A 13,897-nucleotide genomic window follows, 5' to 3' on the forward strand; every position below is an offset into this window, starting at 1 on the left:
ACTAGTACTTACTGTAGATTTTTTTTTGTGCAGAATTGTTGCACATATGTTGAGAGAAAAAACTTCCACCTGACCAAAGGCTTCTCATTGAGATCTACATACAAAGGGAAACCGACCTCTGCAGGCTTATATAGAGGTTTTTGGCTGAGGGCAGAATAGTGACTTCATTCCAAACCTCTGTTCATGTGCAAGAATGGCTTTACTTTGCAGAAGTGCATATAAGCTGCATTTTGCCAGTGTCGGCCTCCTGGATTTTATTGAAGTGCCTCTTGGTTCAGTACAGATTGTTAGGGCCTGTGCTTAATCACACTGTTAAGCAGCAGATGTACTCCCAGGGTACTACAGAGTGTATCTATTTTCCCTTTTCTCCCATCCCTGATCCCTGTAGGATGGTAGATACTTGTGTATTTCATCATGAAGCTTTAGAAGCATGTTCCTTGTCAGATTTTTTGCTGGACTTCTCTTTTGGCCAGCCTGCTCCAAAAACTGCTACTGTGGCACTACACTGGTAGCGAGGGAATCTTTTGTGCTGGTTCAGGTGTTATTTCTATGATGGGTGAGTAAATTCACCATACATGGTTATTCATGGTCAAAACGAGAATGTTTATAGATAAATTCCCAATTTTTGAGGGTGGTGGGGATCTATGTTACTTTTGTGCAGTAATTTTTCAGCAGTCACTAGAACATCTCCCATGGTGTTTCTTGCTCAAGTTACTGGGAGGTCTGCACTCATTTAGCAAATATAACCAGTGGGACAGAGTCAGGGAGCAGAACTAGGAGTTTGTGGGATTGACATAACTGGAGTGGGCAAGGAGGTTTCTTTTATGGTGGCACTGGCCAAAGCTGGAGGTGTGGCGTAGGCATTGGGCTGGCACTGTACAGTTTGATGTCCTCTTGACTTGTATTCTACTGTTTTGGCTATATAGTTCAACATTCTACTGGCTTTGTTGACTGCTGCTCTGCTTTGGTTGGATGTGCTTAGCGTTAAGTCTACTAAGACTGCTAGGCCTCTTTCAGCTTTATCCATCGTTACTTCAATACTATTTGGAGTATGTGTGTCACCCATTTTTCCTTATGTGCAGTACTTCTCGCTTGCCTTCAATAATTTTCATCTGCCATAATTTTATCTAATTCATTCTAATTCCTGCGTTTCCTTCTCCAGTTCCACTGCCCCTCCAGTTTGGTATTGGAGTTTCTGTATCCAAATCATTGAAGTAAATTAGAAACTGTCGTGGTCCCAGCACCGATCTTTGGGGCACTTGCCTTCGTACTGCCCTCCTCACTGTGGCATAACCCCTCCTACAAGTACCCTTTCTTTTCTCCCTTTCAGTTTCTTCTCCACTACCCCAGATTTACTCTCAATCCCCCCCAGCTTGAACTAATAACCTTTTATGTGAATTTTGATTAAATGTCTTTCGGAAGTCTGAGTGCAACTTGTCGTAGGACTTACCACCATCAACTTGGAATGTCACTTTTTCAGTTAAGTTGAGGTTGTTCAGGTAGGATCTTGCCCAGCTAAATTCATGTTGACTGCTGTTTACCAGATTATTATGGTGCAGGTAATCTAAATTTACTCCTGATTGATTAATTGTTATTTTGCTGTCTTTTGTAGCGTATGTCTGAATTGTTAGCCATTTTGAATATACTACATTTGCCTGTTTTCGGTTTGCTGGTAGCTCCAATGTCCAGAAACTACCTCTGGTTGTCAACGCCTCACAATTATCCTCCCTAGTCTTTCTCAACTCTGGGATACCATCTATCCATGAGGACTTAATCAGTCGCTAATGTAGTCTCGGTACTCTTTGTTGATGGAGGGTATTTCGCTTATGTCTTCCCTTGTTAACGCTTGAAGATAATCATTCAATGTTTGTTATCTTGTGTTTATTCTGTTTTGTGCCTGTTTTGTATTTTTTTTAATGCTTCTCTCCTTTAACTGCCCTCTTACTGTCGAAGTACTGAGAGAATTTCCTACTTTTGCATCTGCAGTTTTGCTCTTTCCAGGTTCTCGCTCTGCTTCTCTGTTGATCCTTTTTATTTGTTTCTGCATACTGATCCCAGTGAATCCCATCCCTTTTCTTGCAAGTTTTTTAGACTGCATTTTTCCTCTTTCACTTTTGATATGTTTATTAATCCATTTAGGGACATGCTTGGTTAATCTTACTTAACTAGTTCTAGGTTTATCCTGCATGATCAACATTATGCCTTTAAAGTTGTTACACATGTCCTCTACTGAAATATTGCTGAACAGCCTCCACCAATCAATCTGCTTGATACCAAATTGGACACTGCACAATGAATAAAAATGCTGGGAGTTTTTAGACAACCATAACACTTATTCACCCTAGCTGCAGTTCCTTTTCACCTACCCATTCATGATCAGCCTATTTATTTTCAGTTTTAAATTCCTGTTAACACATTAAGACAGTTTGACAATCTCCACTCTTGGCAGGATATAATTTTTGGGTGGAGGAAAGTTGGAATTCCTGAGTAGTTTTCCAAAGTCTGGACTTGTACATGCTTAATCATATGTTTTTGTGAAACTTGTGTGCTCTGAAAATGTCAATGGTTTGGTGGCATGAGTCACAACTTCAATTTTTAATCTTTCAATTCTGACTAGCAGCGTACAATAATGTAATTTCTAAGATTACAGAATAGACGTTATTTGCATCTTGTCCATACAAGGAAACCGATTTGCAAAATGGTGATCACTTTGAGAATCTCTAGATTAATTGGGAGAACAGAGGACAAAGGGTTATCCAATCATTAAATTGTAACTGTTGGATCAGACTGGTAGTCAGGATTGATGAAGAATTGGAAAGAGTGTGCAAATTGAAGTACGTAACATCAGTGTGTTAAACAGCCAATGAAGTGAGATTTATTTGGCAGAGAAAAACTGGAAGATTGCACATTCTTTGAAATTGCAGGTTTCCAAAAATGTTGCCCAGCTCCTATACACTGAATATCTCCCAGAGGACTTCTAGGACAGTTTTAGTAGTTGTAGTCTTTATGCAATTACTATTCATAGTTGAATTAGGAGGTCCATACTTCGTTGGATTCAAAATGAAAGAATGCATAATCATCTTGGATTGGACTGACTTCCACAACTTCTGGGTCCAAATGGAACATCTGTTGGTATGTGACTGAGGTACATTTATAAGAAAACTAGAGTCCTAGGATATAAGCATATGGGCAAGTATGGTGTACTGGTGATACAAGGTGCAATTGTGTGTCTTCATATTGACACTCCAGCCACTGGTGCGGCTGTTCAATACTGGCAGCTTTTCTGAGGTTAGTGACTAGCTTGGGTACCCTGGTTCAGATTACAACCTGGGGTTTGGTTTTAGGGAACATTTTTTTTTATACAAAGCTCCACCAAGGGAGTCAACTCCTTAGCTTCAAGATCTACAGTATTAACTGAATATTCTGGTCCTGATATGTCCACCTTTATAGCTGACCATTTGTGTTTTTGAAAGAAAAAGCACAGCTCTCTGGGGATGTTGCTCAAAATGAGTCCGAGCACATGCTGTTGTAGAATGGTTAGTTTTTATGCCATAGAGGAGTAGCGTCAAGGTCACTAATTTACAGTAATTGAATAAGTCATTTTTTTTGAATGGGTTTTTTACCATTTTACTGGTGCTTTGGGGATTGAATTCCAAGAGACAGTCCATTATTCTGAGATAGGTGGGGAGAATAGGACTTATCTGCACTGGGGATGGTCCTGGACTTAAACACTCACACAGTCCTGGGGTTTTGCTGCATGGGACGAGCTTTGACACAGTGGGTTCGGAGGTCCTGGAGTTGGCAGCAGTATGCTGGTACTGTTGAGGTTTGCAACATGAAAGGGGGGAAAACCTTGTGTCTGGCATTACTGTGGAGGGTGAACCTTGTGTCTGGCATTACTGTGGAGGGTGAACCTTGTGTCTGGCATTGCTGTGGAGGGTGAACCTTGTGTCTGGCATCACTGTGGAGGGTGAACCTTGTGTCTGGCATCACTGTGGAGGGTGAACCTTGTGTCTGGCATCACTGTGGAGGGTGAACCTTGTGTCTGGCATCGCTGTGGAGGGTGAACCTTGTGTCTGGCATCACTGATGGAGGGTGAACATTGAGGTTTGGCAGATTGGGGGGGGGGGTGGGTGGATATGGTGTTTGGGTCACTGGTGAATTCCTGTTTTCTGTTAGCAGTATGGAAATGGCGAGATCATGTGCCTGCAGGCACTGGGTATGGGACACCTGGTTATTAACTTTCTTGGAGCAAGCATAACATTTTTGATTTGTAATTGGTTCCAGAAAAAAAGTCAACCAGTGTCTGTATTGTGTTCTCTGGATCGCCTGCTTCTCTCTAGAACTACTGTCTAAACCCAGATTAAGAAAATAAGCTTTGTTTCCTTTTACAATTCAAATCTTTATATTTAAAAAAACGCTCAAAGTACAAGAAGAAAAGACACTCGCTGTCTTGTGTGTGTGTCTCTGCGTAGCTTAATTTGCTTTCTAAAGTTTCTGAAGTATTTGGTTCACTGGATGCCAACAAAAGTTACATGGGGTGTGTCATCAGTGCAGTGTATCATGTAATTTTCTTGAAAACACCATATAAATCTCACCTGAGTGAAACTTTTGAAATTAGCCCTCTAGCTTTTCTTGAAATAATTTGAAAAACAAAATAATAAATGGGGATAAAGGAGGTGTGGGGAAAGGTGGAGCAAAGCTTTTCCAAAAGCATTGTTATTTTATTGGTTCACAATAGTGAAATGGTGACTTGTTTTTCTTAATGACATATATTTAGTTATCAATTTTAAAATTATATAATTAAATCCTCATGTATGACACTTGCTGTCTGCGAACATTACTCCCTGATTTTTTTCTATGTAAGCTTTTATAATGTAATTCTTTATGTAACGTTTATGTAAACATATGTAAGCATTTCTTCATCGTTTGTTGATGAACTGTTCAAATTACAGAGAAAAAAATTGTCCCTCTTTCTCTCCCCCCCCCCCCCCCCCCCCCCCCCCCCCCAAAAAATGGCAACTGAAAGTTCTATTGTCCAGAAACCAGTTTTTTTTTAATTTGTTTCTGGGATGTGGGCATCACTGGCAAGGCCAGCATTAATTGCCCACGAGAAGGTGGTGGTGAGCTGCCATCTTGAACCGCTGCAGTCTGTGGTGAAGGTACTTCCACAGTGCTGCTAGTGAGGGAGTTCCAGGATTTTGACCCAGCAACGATGAAGGAACTGCAATATATTTCCAAGCGGATGATGTGTAACTTATGGGGAACTTGCAGGTGGTGGTGTTCCCATGCGTCTGCTGCCCTTGCCCTTCTAGGTGGAAGAGGTCGCGGGTTTGGGAGGTGCTGCTGAAGAAGCCTTGGCGAGTTGCTGCAGTGCATCTTGTAGATGGTACACACTGCAGCAACGGTGCGCCGGTGGTACAGGGAGTGAATGTTTAAGGTGGTGTATGTGGTGCCAATCAAGCAGGCTGCTTTTCCCTGGATGGTGTTGAGCTACTTGAGTGTTGCTGGAGCTGCACTCATCCAGGCAAGTGGAGAGTATTCCATCACACTCCTGACTTGTGCCTTGTAGATGGTGGAAAGGCTTGGGCAGTCAGGAGTTGAGACATTCGCTGCAGAATACCCAACCTCTGACCTGCTCTTGTAGCCACGGTACTTATGTGGCTGGTCCAGCGAAGTTTCTGGTCAATGGTGACTCCCAGGATGTTGATGGTGGGGGACTTGGTGATGGTAATGCCGTTGAATGTCAAGGGGCGGTGGTTAGACTTTCGCTTGTTGGAGATAGTCATTGCCTGGCACTTAAGTGGCAATTAAGATTCGCGCCACACATCAGCCAAAGCCTGAATGTCGTCCAGGCCTTGCTGCATTCGAGCATGGACTGCTTCATTATCTGAGGAGTTGCGAATGGAACTGGGCACTGCAATCATCAGCGAACATCCCCACTTCTGACCTTGTGATAGAGGGAAGGTTATTGATGAAGCAGCTGAAGATGGTTGGACCCAGGACACTGCCCTGAGGAACTCCTGCAATGATGTTCTGGGGCCAACAACTACAGCCATCTTCCTTTGTGCTAGGTATGACTCCAGCCAGTGGAGAGTTTTCCCCATGATTCCTATTGACTTCAATTTTACTGGAGCTCCTTGATGCCACACTTGGTCAAATGCTGCCTTAATGTCAGGGGCAGTCACTCTCATCTCCCCTCTGGAATTCAGCTATCTTGTCCATCTTTGGAGCAAGGCTGTAATGAGGTCTGGTGCCGAGTGGTCCTGGCGGAACCTAAACTGAACATTGGTGAGTAAGTGCTGCTTGATGGCACTGTTGACGACATCTTCCATCACTTTGCTGATGATTTGAGAGTAGAATTATGGGGTGGTAATTGGCTGGATTGGATTTGGCCTGCTTTTTGTGGACAGGACATAGCTGGGCTGTTTTCCGCATTGTCTGGTAGATGCCAGTGTTGCAGCTGTACTAGAACAGCTTGGCTAGAGGTGCGGCTGGTTCTGGAGCACAAGTCTTCAGTATGACAGCTGGGATGTTGTCATCTCATCCGAAAGACGGCACCTCCGACAGTGCAACGCTCCCTCAGTACTGCACTGGAGCGTCGGCCTAGATTTTTGTGCTCAAGTCTCTGGAGTGGGACTTGAACCCACGACCTTCTGACTCGGAGGTGAGGGTGCTACTAACTGAGACACAGCTGACACAATATCAAATGAAAGCATTTTATTTGCAGTTTCTAAGGCCTGAGCTTCAACATGTTCAAATGTGATCTACGTGATTTTCATTACATGTACAAACACAGCTTGATCGCTGCTTCAAGTCTAATCGCAATTTCTGCTTAACTGCCTCAGCTCCAATTTCTTTCCTTCTGAATAAATGCTTTATTGGCTTCTCCTGGGTAAAGACTGGTTAAAGAAAATGAAACCCAAGAGTTCACTGTACGGCTTGCACAGGTTTTTGAATAAATTATTTGCTTATTGAGTTTGCTTAAAACTATTTCATATTAAAAAGCCAGGTTTCATGATGGTTGTATAAAGTAATTGAGTCGCCTATTATTTCACTTCTGCAGTAATTGGCTGGGAGAGCTCTTGCCTTTGGTGTTGCGGCCATTTGCGCAGCAGTGTTTACTAATGCCGACACACACTTCCTGTAACCTATATCCTGAATGATGTAAAATTGGCTCGTCAGCTACAAAACTAAGCTATTATCATAAAAATGAAATGATTTAATGTTTCTAAACTCTAAGATACTTAATGTAATGTAAATTTTCCTATCTGTTGGACTTTAGCTGTCTCACTATTTGAAAAAAGTATTAATTTAAAAAAGGAAAGCTGGTCATTTCTGATGTGTGGAGAAATGTTATCAACAAACATTTGCATTTAATTAATTTCAAGAATTATACTTTTTTTAGACAAAGCCTTCTGACCTCTAATTGACCCGAGGATCTGGCTAAGAGCAAATTAGCCTCAAATAAACTTCAGGAAGGCACAGAAATTGCTGCTTGTGCTTTAAAGGGACACGAGTTGTATGCAACTGCATTTTAGCAACAGAATAATGTATTTTATGCTGCACGCTATTATACTTGAGTACCTACAAAGCACTTGTTTCATATTCATAGAACAGTAACAAATCATAACAGATAGGGAACCTAGCAACCAAAAGTAGGAATGAAACTGCTAATCAAATACTATGCAATCAATCAAAATATGTTTTGAAATCCTTTTGGTTGTCATCCAGTTTGGTCATTAATGTGAGGAACGTAGTACTAGAGTTAAGATGTGTTGCATAGTAGACCCAAAAAATTATAACTCAGGAAAATCATTGTCCAAGTCCTTCTAAAATGTTCCACATGATCCAACACTTCATTTTTTCTTTTTATGTCTCCCATTGCTTACTTACTGTAAGTTGAAGGAGATGCTGTTGTACAAGGACAGGTGCATTATACTGTGACACACAATGCACTATTGTGCTACCAAGAGACAGCTGTGTGTAAAATGATCTGACCCCTGTCTGGTGGAAACTATATTTTCAACAAACCTTTTGTTTCCAACTTGTAGTTTCATCTGGGTGCTGACTCAATTCTGTGCTGGCTTGTACATCAGCCAAAATAATTTTTCCTTCTAATTTTCTCTTCCTCTTCTGAAGGCTGGGGTTTGGTTCCATGGCATTCTAGAGCAGGATTTGGTTAAGATCCAGGCCTGGGATGACGAGTGGCAGGGCTCAAGTCAGGAGTGTGATGGAATACTCACTACAGTACTTGCTTGGGTTGGTGCAGCCACAACAGCACTCGGGAAGCTTAATACTATCCGGGGCAGAGCAGTTTACTTGATTGTAGCCCGTCACTAAAATCAACATCCACTCCCTTCATCCCCCTCGCATGTTGGCTGCAGTATGTAAGATACAGTGCAGCAACTCCCCACAGTTACTTCAGCGCCTCCCTCCCCTGCTACCACCATGATGGTCAAAAGCATTGATGTCATGGGAATACTATCACCTCCAAATCACGCACCATCCTAACTTGGTATATCACCATTTCTTCACTGTTGCTGGATCAAAACATGTCAGCAAACTTTTGACCTTTGCCCTAGAAGTCATTCTTCTTTGAGCCGAGACAGAGGTGTGTTGGGATCATAGCTTTGGGTGTATCAGAGCTGATAGTCCTGTCCACACCCGGTCATGTTTTAGAAAGATGATTGGACAGCAATCAAGAATGTGAACCCCAACTGATATCTCAAACATGTTACCCAAGATAGCTCAGCACAGATCACTGGAGGATTCACCATCTCAGTTGCTCATGACCACACAAGGCACCATATTATCCAATGAGGGTAAATTTTATGTAAGTACTGCTGACATGGAGCCATGCCCACTCTGAATGCATATTGGGAAATAATGAGTATAATTCTAACGAGTTCTCATGTATGCCCCATCAGGGGCGGACATTCCTAAAATCGACCCTTAAATGCTGCTAGGTTTTAACATTTTGACAACCTTCTGTAAATTCATTCATTGTTTGTTGCTGCAAATACTTTGGTAACCATTATTTGAACAAGAAGTGAAGGTTCAACCAATGCAAAGCTGATCTTGATTCCAGGACGACAGCTATAAAATATAGCTGCCATTTTGTTCCAGTCAGTGCAATACCAGCGAGATACTCAGGAGCCCACTCCAACAAAAGATTCCCCTGCCATTTACTAAGATTTGCCCAATGACCTTGCTGAATGGACCAGGTTACAAGTATAGGAATTATAGCTGATCCCATCTGCATTATGTAGTCTATCTGCTATCTTGATCTAAGCATAGCTGCCCAAATTGTTCTGTCAATCTCTGTCTACATTCGGTCTTAATATGACACCTGTGCGTGTTTAACACTTGGTATACGTTGGCTAAGCATTTCAGAATTTGTGTTCCCGGGCTGTTTTGTCAAACTAATGGCAGAGTCACAGGATTTGGATGTCTGTGTTGATTCTGTTGCCATGCTTTTAACTTTTTTTTTCTGCTAGGGAAATAATGCATGCAGTTTTCCTGAAGAAACTAATTTCTGCCTCACACTGTCTGGAGAGCAGAAAAAAAAAATATTGCATTGCTGTAGTGTCTCTTGAAATTGTGAAGGGTGGTTTTAGTACTGGTGAGCAAATAATTTTCAATGTCCTGTGGGCTGACTCTAGAACTTGACTGATAATTTTCTAAGATTGTTTTTTAATCCCTCAAAACAAATGAAGGATGAGGAAAAGGCTTTCAAGTAAACGATTAGAAATTGAAATTTAAAAGATCAAAGGGAAGAAATCTGAAAATAAAACCCAGGATTAGGTTTTGAATCCCTTGTCTGGTATTTAAATATTTTTGGATTGGGAAGTGGTGAAGGAAAATTTGAGTTTTAGTACTTTTCCTAACTTTAAAAGCACCAGCTTCAAATAAAATAAGAAATAAAGCATCAAGATAAATGGATTTGAAGTGAACTGTACAACTTATGTCATTGTGTTTATTTAATAATTTGCTTTGATGCATAGAGTATTTGAAGTTTGAACACGAAGACCCAACAGGGCTTTCAGCCCTGAAAACTATTGTGGAAAAGCGAGAACAAGAGCATTTTTAAAAGCAACAATCACTGTTTTCTCCCAAATCCCTCTTCACGTGGGAACCAAGGCAGTGAGTGTTGGTAGACTAATCAACTGGGAAGGGGACCATCACTCCCGAAACCAATCCTGTCCTCGCCAGATGTGTCTCTGTGCACTTTCCACCAAGTGATCAGGTTCGGGAACCGTGGCTGATTTTTGTTTTTAAACCCTTCCTTGGCTTCAAGTGCTCCACCAATTGAAGCACCCCATCAGCACCCAGTTAAATAAGTTAACTCGGCAGAGACCAAATTGAACTTGGGACTATCTGTTCAGTATGGTTCATTTAATGCATTCTTTATCCTTTCTAACTGAACCTTAATGTATTATAAGCTTCGATACGAGTTACTTAATGTCCTGGATTTGGTCAAAAAAATGTCTGCTCCCATGGACCCTCTAACTGTGTATGGTGTTTTACTGTAATTGAATTTTCCATTAGTTAATCTCATGGATTCTCCAGCATTGTAAAAGCAGAATTGGGTTATACATTATCTTGCTACTGTAAAACTGAAAATTATCAAATTAATTCATTTGCCAGCTTAAAATTGAGACCTCAAACTGACGTCCTTAATCTCCATAGCAGCAAAATACTCAGGTTCAATGGGGTCATCCCTGCTGATTACACACGTGTAATTCCAAGTATTATGTACACTAACATTCAGAAAGTCAGTCTTGAAGTGGGTTATGCAGTAGTCTCATTGGATTTGCAAAGTTTGATATTTAGATGGTGTTTTGGGGTCTTTACAGTACAAAAGGAGACTATTTTGCCCATTGTATCTGTGCTGGCTCTTTGAAGCAATCTGAAAATAAACCTAGCGCTCTGCTCTTCCCATATTGCTGTATCTTCGTCTACTTCAAATATTTATCCACTTTTCCCTGAAAAGGTGGAATTGTTTCAGCCTCAACTATATGGCAGATAGACAACATATTGCCATATTGGGATCTCCAACAAATCCGTTAAAGAAATTTCTCCAAATCCTGTTCTCCTGCTTTCTCCCATTTTAATAATCCATCTTTATAGTACTTATGGACTCTATTTCAAGATCAATAGTTAACGAATTTTGCATTCTTTGCAACTTTTTCCAATTTTTCCTGTAATGTCATTTTAAATATGTGCCCTTGTTACAATCACACCAACCAGTTGAAACAATTCAGCACTATTTGCTTTATTATACCCTTTTTATAATCTTGTTGATGTCTGTTTGGTCACACCTTAACCACCTTCACTCTAACAAGAAAAGCCTGAAGTTCTGAAATCTCAATGATTCATCATTTTTGGTAACATTCAGTGAATCTACCCTGTACCTTTTCCATTGCTTTTATTTCCTTCCTGCAGTGGGTTGTCCAAAACTGCATGCAGTTCTCCAACTGCAGCCGAACTAAAGTTTTGCACAAATTCATCATTACCTCTTTTGCTTCATTTTTCTATGCTTCTAGATACAATACCAAGGATTGTGTTCACTCTTTTATGGCTTTAGGTGTTTGCACTGCCTCCGAATGGCCACTGTGTCTTAACAAGGTGTTGCTCCTCCACTCTAAAAATGTTACATATGCGATGTATTGTCTTTCCCTGTGAAATACATGAACTCCTGTATTACAGGACGTGAGTTGCAAGTCAGTTCAATGAAGTTGGCACGGTTCCAGTTGCTGTTCCACGCAAATAATTCTCAGTTTCTCTCCTTCAGGACCGGATGCTACAGATCCCAGCATGGAAGTCTCAGAACCTGCTGGTAAGAAACTTTTAGTAGGATTCCAGCCTTAAACATCGTTAAATGTTTATGTGCATGTTGCCAAATCATACTGTCAGTTTATTGACAATTTGCCTATATTTTTAACTTGAGATACATTTTGTGCGCAAAGTACTTAACCATTGAAACAGCTAGGTTTTCCAAGGACACAGTTAAGTTTTTAAATGTGTGTGTGTGTGTAATATAAATATGTGTTTTATTTATATATATATATATATATATATATTAACATACATATACATACACTAGCTGGGGAGCCCCGCGTTGCGAGGGCAATTTTGGGGCGTTTGGTCTCCCTGCCCGTGTGTCCCCCCTCTCCCTGTCATGTCCCCTCTCTCCCTCCCCTCTCTCCCTCCCCTCTCTCCCTCCCCTCTCTCCCTCCCCTCCCCTCCCCTGTCTCCCTCTCCCCCCCCCAACCCCTCCCCCACTCCCCTCTGTCCCTCTCTCCGGCCCCTCCCCCTGCCTAGCGAGCACCGCGTTGCGAGGGCAATTTTGGGGCGTTTGGTCTCCCTGCCCCTGTGTGTCCCCCCTCTCCCTGTCATGTCCTCTCCCTGTCCTATCCCTCCCTCCCCTCTCTCCCTCCCCTGTCTCCCTCTCTCCCCCCCTCCCCTGTCTCCCTCTCTTCCCCCCCCTCCCCTGTCTCCCTCTCTTCCCCCCCCTCCCCTGTCTCCCTCTCTTCCCCCCCTCCCCTGTCTCCCTCTCTTCCCCCCCCCTCCCCTGTCTCCCTCTCCCCCCCCTCCCCTGTCTCCCTCTCCCCCCCTCCCCTGTCTCCCTCTCCCCCCCTCCCCTGTCTCCCTCTCCCCCCCTCCCCTGTCTCCCTCTCCCCCCCCTCCCCTGTCTCCCTCTCCCCCCCTCCCCTGTCTCCCTCTCCCCCCTCCCCTGTCTCCCTCTCCCCCCCCCTCCCCTTTCTCCCTCTCCCCCACTCTCTCCCTCTCCCCCCCTCCCCTTTCTCCCTCTCCCCCACTCTCTCCCTCTCCCCCACTCTCTCCCTCTCCCCCACTCTCTCCCTCTCCCCCACTCTCTCCCTCTCCCCCACTCTCTCCCTCTCCCCCACTCTCTCCCTCTCCCCCACTCTCTCCCTCTCCCCCACTCTCTCCCTCTCCCCCACTCTCTCCCTCTCCCCCACTCTCTCCCTCTCCCCCACTCTCTCCCTCTCCCCCACTCTCTCCCTCTCCCCCACTCTCTCCCTCTCCCCCACTCTCTCCCTCTCCCCCACTCTCTCCCTCTCCCCCACTCTCTCCCTCTCCCCCACTCTCTCCCTCTCCCCCACTCTCTCCCTCTCCCCCACTCTCTCCCTCTCTCCCTCTCCCCCACTCTCTCCCTCTCCCCCACTCTCTCCCTCTCCCCCACTCTCTCCCTCTCCCCCACTCTCTCCTCTCCCCCACTCTCTCCCTCTCCCCCACTCTCTCCCTCTCCCCCACTCTCTCCCTCTCCCCCACTCTCTCCCTCTCCCCCACTCTCTCCCTCTCCCCCACTCTCTCCCTCTCCCCCACTCTCTCCCTCTCCCCCACTCTCTCCCTCTCCCCCACTCTAGCGAGCCCCGCGTTGCGAGGGCAATTTTGGGGCGTTTGGTCTCCCTGCCCCTGTGTGTACCCCCTCTCCCTGTCATGTCCTCTCCCTGTCCTATCCCTCTCTTCCCCTCCCCCTCACTCCCCTCTGTCCCTCTCTCCGGCCCCTCCCCCTGCCTAGCGCCTGAGGTCCGGTGCCGTTGCTGAGGTCCCCCGCGTATCGCGCGGCTGATGGACGGCCACTGCGTGCGGGCGGGCGGCGCATGCGCGGTGAGTGCGGGCGGCCCGCGGGAGCCGGCAAGGCCGTTAGCGAGCGGGAAACTTCGGGCGGCGCGCCCGCGCTCCGTCCGCGACACCTGAGAGGGGGAAGTAGAGAGAGACAGAGGGGGAAGAGGAGAAGGAGAGAAAGGGAAGAGGAGAGAGGGAAGAGGAGGAGAGAGAGGGAAGAGGAGAAGGAGAGAGAGGGAGAGAGAGAGAAATTTTTTCAGCTTCAGGCCCCGAGTCCCCCCTGCGCGAGGGTGAGGAGGGG

At 44.4% G+C, this 13,897-nt stretch overlaps 1 protein-coding gene across 1 annotated transcript in view; it reads left to right on the forward strand.

Annotated features, from left to right (window-relative positions):
- LOC147110611 (eukaryotic peptide chain release factor GTP-binding subunit ERF3A) overlaps nucleotides 1-13,897 on the forward strand; it is a 65,996-nt gene that overhangs the window by 12,943 nt on the left and 39,156 nt on the right. Inside the window, exon 3 of the mRNA XM_086000770.1 lies at nucleotides 11,798-11,842. Within this exon, the coding sequence (XP_085856896.1) occupies nucleotides 11,798-11,842 (45 nt within the window). The remainder of the gene's footprint in view (nucleotides 1-11,797; nucleotides 11,843-13,897) is intronic.

The sequence above is a fragment of the Somniosus microcephalus genome, chromosome 11 (genome assembly GCF_052327205.1).
Source record: "Somniosus microcephalus isolate GS21.2 chromosome 11, FLI_Smic_1.0, whole genome shotgun sequence".
NCBI classification, from domain to species: domain Eukaryota; kingdom Metazoa; phylum Chordata; class Chondrichthyes; order Squaliformes; family Somniosidae; genus Somniosus; species Somniosus microcephalus.